We start from the raw sequence: 7,826 nt of genomic DNA, 5'->3' as shown, positions 1-7,826 counted from the left end.
TACTGTCTGCATGAGAAGCACGGAGAACAGTCTACAGACAGGTTGGGAACTGTCCGGGGGAACAGGGAGGTCTGGGTCCCGAGGCCTGCACAAAGCAGGTGGCTGCCTTTATGATATTATTTCCAGGGTTTTGAGAAAGTTCCAAGCCCTTCTCCTCACCGCTACCACCACCATCACCTGACACACCCTGCCGTAAGCAGTCCTGTGCCTACCCCTAAAGCAAGAAATTCCTATTAAAGGGTCACTGTTTTGGAGCACCTGAGTGGCTCAGTCAGATAGGTGTCTGCCTTCAGCTCAGGTCATGATCCCAAGGTTCTAGGATCAGGTCCCACATCAGGCTACTTGTTCAGTGGGGGAGCCTGCTTGTCCCTCTGCCCGCCTCTCCCCTTGCTTGTGTTCTCTCTCTCTCTCTCTGACAAATAAATAAATAAAATATTAAAAAATAAAAAAGTGTCACCATTTTAATCAAGAGTCAAAAACGCACGGTACTGCAGGAGAGGAAAGCAGCAAACCCTTCTATGCTGATCTGCACTCGACCACACTCTCGCTCGGGCAACTTGAGTCTCAGGTTCCCGATGTATAATACGAAAGGAAGAATAATAAGACATACATACAGGGGCGCCTGGGTGGCTCAGTGGGTTAAGCCGCTGCCTTCAGCTCAGGTCATGATCTCAGGGTCCTGGGATTGAGCCCCGCATCGGGCTCTCTGCTCAGCAGGGAGCCTGCTTCCCTTCCTCTCTCTCTCTCTGCCTGCCTCTCTGCCTACTTATGATCTCTCTGTCAAATAAATAAATAAAATCTTTAAAAAAAAAAAAAGACATACATACATACATACTTCATAAGGTTGTTGTGGAAATTAAATGAAGTACATACCATAAAGCCCTCTGTCTCTGTGCTTTGATTGGTCTGTGCCACATTTTAACAAACATTAACATTCTCCCTCGCCCTCCTTTTCCTCAAGGAAAGTCAGAAGACTCTCTCCTTTCAGTCCTATCGCTGACCCTTCCCCTGAGTGGAACCTCGCTGCCTGTAAACATGAGCCACAGCTGCTCCTTCTCATCCCCTGGGGTTAAAGGACTGAGCCAACACTGGAAGGAGGCCAGGTCGTCGGAAAACTGGACCAAAACAGAGGAGAAACCCAAGGGGAGAGTCAGAGAAGGAAACTAGAAAAGAGGAAGAGGACGGAAGGGGGGAGAAGGGGGACAGGGAACACAAAACAACAAAACAGGGGAAGCAGAGGGATAATGGAAGGGAAAGTAAAAGCCACAAGTGGGAGAGGTAAGAAAGGGAAGAAGGGGACGCCTGGGTGGCTCAGGCGGTTGAACAGCTGCTTTCTGCTCCGGTCATGATCCCAGAGTCCTGATGCCTGCTGAGTAGGGAATCTGCTTGTCCCTCCTCCAAACTCATTCTCTCTCTCTCTCTCTCTCAGATGAATAAATAAAATCTTAAAAACAAAAACAAAACAAAAATACAGGAAAGAAGTAGGAGAAGCAAAGGAGAAAGGAAGGGTTCCAGAAAACTTCCCCAGATTCCTCCACTGGGATCACATGCCTATGTTCCTAATGAAAAGGAAGCAGATTTTTTTTAAATAGATTGCATTAAAATGTGTCAGTCATGGGCACCTGGGTGGCTCAGATGGTGAAGCGTCTGATTCTTGGTTTTGGCTCCAGCCATGATCTCAGGTTGTGGGATCAAGACCAGCAATGGGCTCTGTGCTCAGTGTGGAGTCTGCTCGAGATATTTGCTCCTTCTTCCTCTGCTCCTCCCCCTGATCACACTGCTGCTCTGTTTCTCTCTCTCTCCAATAAATAAATACCTTTTTTTTTTTAATGTTTCAGTTACCAGCACCTGGATGGCTCAGTCGATTAAGTATCTGCCTTCCACTCAGGTCATGATCCCGGGGTCCTGGGATTGAGCCCCACTTCGGGCTCCCTGCTCAGCTAGGAGTCTGCTTCTCCTTTTGCCCCTCCCCGCTGCTCATGCTTTCTCTCTCTCTCTCTCTCTCAATAAAATAAAATCTCTTAAAAAAAATAATAAAGGGGCTCAGTCATTAGGCATCTGCCTTTGGCTCAGGTCATGATCCCAGAGTCCTGGGACAGAGCCCCACATCGGGGGTCCCTGCTCAGCAGGGAGTCTGCTTCTCCCTCTCCCACTCCCCCGCTTGTGTTCCTTCTCTCACTGTGTCTCTCTCTGTTAAGTAAATAAATAAAATCTTAAATAAATAAATAAATGATAATAAATTTTTTAAAAAATAAACTCCATGTTTTGTTTTGTTTTGCATGGAGCACTGGGTGTGGTGCATAAACAATGAGCTCTGGTACACTGAAAAAAAAATTTAAAAATTAAAAATTTTTTAAAACTCCATGTTTTTATTTATTTTTTTTAAAGATTTTATTTACTTATTTGACAGAGAGAAATCACAAGTAGGCAGAGAGGCAGGCAGAGAGAGAGAGAGAGATAGAGGGAAGCAGGCTCCCTGCTGAGCAGAGAGCCCGATGCGGGACTCGATCCCAGGACCCTTGGATAATGACCTGAGCCGAAGGCAGTGGCTTAACCCACTGAGCCACCCAGGCGCCCAAAAACTCCATGTTTAAAAAAAAAAAAAGTTTCAGTTATTAATTGGACTTCAGTTCAATATTACGTGGTAATTCCATGCTTTGAGCTATTCTACCTGTGGCAAGTGCACAGCAATAATTGAAAAAAATGCAAAAGGAAAAAATGTAAAAGGCATATGATAGCTCAAAAAAATTAAAAATTTAAAAAATAAATAAATAAAATGGCTTATAAACTATGAAAAAAAAAAAAAACAATATAAATATCTCCAGGGACGCCTGGGTGGCTCAGTTGGTTAAGCAGCTGCCTTCAGCTCAGGTCATGATCCCGGTGTTGTGGGATCGAGTCCCACATCAGGCTCCTTGCTCCGCAGGGAGCCTGCTTCTCCCTCTGCCTCTGCCTGCCATTCTGTCTGCCTGTGCTCGCTCTCTCCCCCTCTCTCTCTCTGATAAATAAATAAAATCTTTAAAAAAAAAAAAAAAAAAAAATATCTCCATGGGCCACAAAGGTAAGGAAATAAATCATAAAAGCAGTGAGTAGGGCCAAAGCCAAAGGCCTGCTTGATTCCAGGCCGAAGCAAGAAGAGGCAGCTCTGGGCTCAGTTCCTGCAGGTCACAGAGACGAAAAGTTCTCCACCTGCTGCAGGAGTCAGAGCCAAAGGCACTCGAAGGGAAAGGCTGGGCAAAGGGCCTCTTTTCATTAAAGAGAAATGGAAAAAACCTGTTGCCTGCTACTATCTGAGGCAAAAAGCTAACCCAGAGCACATCTAAGGAGGCAAGAGAGCCCAGAGCTTCATGACCAGGAACTGAGAGGCCATACCTGTGGCTCCCACTCAAAATGAGTCTGAGACCCAACATTAGAAAGTATTTGGAAAAAACCTAACTCTACAAAAGGTAGCCAAAAAACCACCAGTTGGAAGATAAATTTACACTAGAGGATATTAAAATATTAAGGCTCTGAGAGAAAAACAAACACCATATGATTTCACTTATATGTGGACTTTAAAAAAAAAAAAAAAGTGAGCAAACCGAAAAAGCCAAAACAGACCCATAAATACAGAGAACAAACTGATGGTTAACAGAGGAGAGAGAAGTCGGGGAATGGGCAGAGCAGATGAAGCGGGGAGGGAGAGAGACAGGCTTCCAGTATGGAAGTATAGAGAATAGAGTCAGTGGTGTGGGGTTTTTTGGTTGTTGCTCTTGTTTATATTTTTTCTCCAAATTTTTATTTAAATTCCAATAACATACAGTGTAATATTGGCTTCAGGAGTAGAATTTTGTGATTCATCGGTTACATACAACAACTTGTGCTCATCACAGTGCCCGCCTGAAGTGCCTGGGTGGCTCAGTGGGTTAAGCCTCTCCCTTCAGCTCAGGTCATGATCTCAGGGTCCTGGGATCAAGCCCCGCATCGGGTCTCTGCTCAGCAGGAAGCCTGCTCCCCCTCTCCCTCTGCCTGCCTCTCTGCCTACTTGTAATGTCTGTGTGTGTGTGTGTGTGTGTGTGTGTGTGTGTGTGTGTCAAATAAATAAATAAAATCTAAAAAAAAATGTATGCCTAGTATCCATTCCTTTATGTCTGCAAGTCAACATCATATGATGCACTTTAACAGCAAGGCTTGCCGGTTACTTTAAGACCTACAGACACCCCCTTCTAGCACTACCACTATTATTACTCTTGTGTGCCTTCTTAGAAAGTATTGATCTAGCAATAACTCTTCCTTCACAATGCCTCTCCACCAAACTAAAATCAAGACCTTGTACTCTAATAATTACCAGCTTTTTCTAGCCATATATATCCCCTATTAGTTCCATTTCTCGGGAGAACCCCACTAATACAAGATGCTTGATGATCACTGATCACACAGATAATAGATCAAATTCAGTATAATTGGGGGTTTAGATCTGATGGTTTCTTGCAGACACAAAGATCTCATGAACTTGAGTTCTAGTGGTCTCCTATCCAACCAATAGTTTACTGAATGCAGATGTCAGGAGATCGTCAATTTCTCCAAACTCAGTGGTGCTCATCAAGGGTCCCCCATTAGCCTAAGCAGTAAAATACTTTCAACCAAGCACAGATAATGAACAAAGTTCAGCAAAACACAGGGACAAGCCCCTCTAGAGACATTCCAACAAAAGCATGAAGCTTGACAATCATACTCCCTTCTCCTACCAACTACCATTTACCCTCCTGTACACGTTTGCCCAAAACCAGGAGCCACCCCCACCAAAATGAGACTTTATTCCCGATATTTTTCTTGGTTACAGTCCCTTCCCTAAGGTTCACACTGGTTGGACCAGTTTGGGGAACTAACCTTGGACAACCATGTCCTTCCTGGAACAGATGCCAGCATTATTGCCCAATCAGAGACACCTTTGTGCCCAGAAGGTATAAGAGACAACAGCCCCGTGGGCATAGCAGACTTGAGCCCCACCAGCTGCAGAAATGAAGTCTATTCTGATCATTACCCTTCTTAGTTGTTTCTGTGCAGTATATGAGGCTAAAATCTTCTCCAAGTGTAAGCTGGCCCACAAGCTAAAGACCAAGGGAATGGATGGCTACCATGGCTACAGCCTGGCAGACTGTGAGTGTGAATGTTCTTTCTGTCTCTGCCCGAAGAGACCTTCTTCCCCAGCCAAGAAGTCTCTCCCTTTTCACTTCCTGATTTATTCATTCGTCCGGGCTCTCTTCCACTCCCCGTCTGCTCTTCTTGTCTCTGCCTCCACGGCCTCATATCCCCTATCAGGATCTCCTTTCCTCTCTTTCCCCCAGGGATTATTTTATCTACAATAAATTTTCTTCCACTGTTCCCCCATGTCACCTTCCCAGCTGGCAACCTGGAATCCTTCCTTGGAAGCGCCACGATTCACCCAACCTGTCCCCGTCCTGCTCTCCTCACCTTTGCTTTCATCTGCGTCTTTTTCAGTCCCGATCTCTGCAGCACACTGGGTGCTGTCTCCCACGCTCTCCCCTGCCCTTCTGTCCACCAAAAAATAACCTACATCTGCTGCCTTTGTCTCAAGTTTGTTCTATGTCACGAGGGAGTTGGATGGGGACTGTGAGAACAGAAGGCGAGGCGGTGAGTGACGAGGTACAAGAAGGACCGAGAGTCTCTGTCACCTCACTGTCTCATTAGTAAGAACACATGAAGCTATTTCAGGTTCCTTTGAATATCTTCATTTCTCTTCATGCCAAATATACTTTCTTGTCACCAACCCCCCAAGGGTGGCTTTTTGGGGCTTCCTTTCTAGGATCCTCCTCCATTACTTCTCCACCTCCTCTCTTCCATATACTTTGGGATATAAGGCTGCATGAATATACAAGACAGGAGTTGGCTATTCAGCTGGGAGATGAGGCTGGAGAGGTAGACTTGGGAGACAGATGGCAACTGATGGATTGATTATTGGCCGTTCCAAATGCATTTATTTAACAATTGTGATTGCACACTTACCACGAGCTAATTATTGCTTGGGACAAGGAACACACAAGGATCATCAATCTCATAGTCTTTGTTTCCATCTCAAGGGACTTTCCAGCAGTTCTGGTATAGCACGAGTTGTGTCTCGTTGTGAAACAATCCCCCTTGTCTACACACACATTTTGCTCTCTCTGACACAGGGGTCTGCATGGCTCAATATGAGAGTAACTTCAACACCCGGGCCTTTAATGGGAAAAATGCCAATGGCAGTAGTGACTATGGGCTCTTCCAGCTGAACAGCAAGTGGTGGTGCAAAAACAGCCATCATTCCTCAGCAAATGCCTGCAACATCATGTGCAGCAGTAAGGACGACCCCCTCTGAGGGCTGGGTAAATAAAGTAGGGCAGGTAAAGAAGGTACGAAATTGAACGCTCTACTCCCTGCACTGGAGAAGCCCAGGACAGGGAATAAGGGGGCCCCGGACAGTCCTTGCATCTAAAACGGGATTCCACAGAGCCCCTCCTGCCAAAAAGAAGGAAGCAAGACACATTGACCCCTGATTGAACTTCATCTTCATGGGTCCCCATCCCTCAAGCCACGTTATTCAGTCCTTGTCCACACACCCCCACGCGGCACTCTGGACACGCTAAGTGGTCTCCTGAGAACAGAGGCTCTCCCTTGTCCATTCGGTCCTGGATGCCCTCCGCAGACAGCCATGTCAGAGGCAGACTCAAAGTAAGGCAAGAAAACCCAGGCACATGGGAGGCAAACCCCCAAGAGGGCTCCAGAGATAGAGGGCTTCTGAGTCAGGCTCCGTTTCCTCTGGAAATTCCCCCACCAAAAAAAAAAAAAAAAAAAGGATTGATTAATGAAAAAGGAAAAGGGATTTTTCCCTCCCCACTCAGCCCCTTTTCCTTCCAGAGTTTCTGGATGACAACATCAATGATGACATTGTCTGTGCCAAGAGGGTTGTGAGAGATCCTAAGGGGATGTCCGCCTGGTAAGTAGAGCGTGAAGTGCAGAGACCAGCCCCTCTGCCAGACATGGACCCAGTCAGTATTTGGGATGCTGGTAGAATCAGCAGCATCTCTGCTGTAGGATTCTCCCTGGGCTTTGTCGGAATCAGAGCTTGTTCAGACATAAAGGGAGGCAGAGTAATATGGTGCCATGCTCACCCCAAGCATCCTGGCAGCACCGACTCCCACGTCCCCAGTCAGGCAAACCCTGCCTGTCTGATACTCTCCCACAGCATCAACAGACTGCAGCCAGCAGACCCTACAATCCTTCTCAGCTGAACCCCTGTAGACTCCTACCCCTGCCTCGGATTTATGCTGTGTTTCTCTGTTCTTAGGATGGCCTGGGTAAAACACTGCAAGGGCAAGGATTTGTCCAAATACCTGGCCAGCTGTAAGCTGTAAGATGGCAATGGAACATGGCTCCTGGAGAAGATGGCCCTGGAGGCAAGGTAGTTCTTCAAGGTTCTTGGAAGTTCTGAATTTTCTCTGCTCTCTGCCTCCAAAATAAAAGTTACTCAATTTCAGCTGTCTCAAGTATCATGTTTAAGGGCTGGGTTATGACAGAGACTTGCTTCCTGCTATAGACAGCTGGAGGTCCTGTTCCCTCCAAGCCCATCCCCAAAGTTCCCCCATCTCCTCTGGAAAGATGAGGAAAATCCTTTACTAAAAACTGCTGGAGGCTGAAATTGACAGATGAATACAGCATTCCAGATATGAGCTCTTATGAAATTCATTTATAACGGTGGCTAATATTATTCTCCATCACCAGGAAGGAGAGTGTAAGATACAAGAGAAGAGAACTGTGGGAGAGATGTGGTTTGGACATAGAGAAGGAAA

The 7,826-nt window shown here is 46.1% G+C and overlaps 1 protein-coding gene across 1 annotated transcript; it reads left to right on the top strand.

The window, feature by feature from the left end:
• Positions 1–4,938: 4,938 nt before the first annotated feature.
• Positions 4,939–7,513, top strand: LOC101678467 (lysozyme C, milk isozyme). The gene is made up of 4 exons (XM_004778921.3): positions 4,939–5,139; positions 6,174–6,335; positions 6,895–6,973; positions 7,325–7,513. The coding sequence occupies exons 1-4, from the start codon at positions 5,001–5,003 to the stop codon at positions 7,389–7,391; spliced, it is 447 nt and encodes a 148-aa protein (XP_004778978.1). The 5' UTR covers positions 4,939–5,000; the 3' UTR covers positions 7,392–7,513.
• The last annotated feature ends 313 nt before the right edge of the window (positions 7,514–7,826 follow it).

Source organism: Mustela putorius, unplaced genomic scaffold (genome assembly GCF_011764305.1).
Source record: "Mustela putorius furo isolate JIRA1106 unplaced genomic scaffold, ASM1176430v1.1 tig00537227_pilon_pilon_pilon, whole genome shotgun sequence".
In the NCBI taxonomy this organism is placed as follows: domain Eukaryota; kingdom Metazoa; phylum Chordata; class Mammalia; order Carnivora; family Mustelidae; genus Mustela; species Mustela putorius.
The sequence above is the reverse complement of the archived record's forward strand: the minus strand, read 5'-3'. Positions and strand labels throughout refer to the sequence as shown.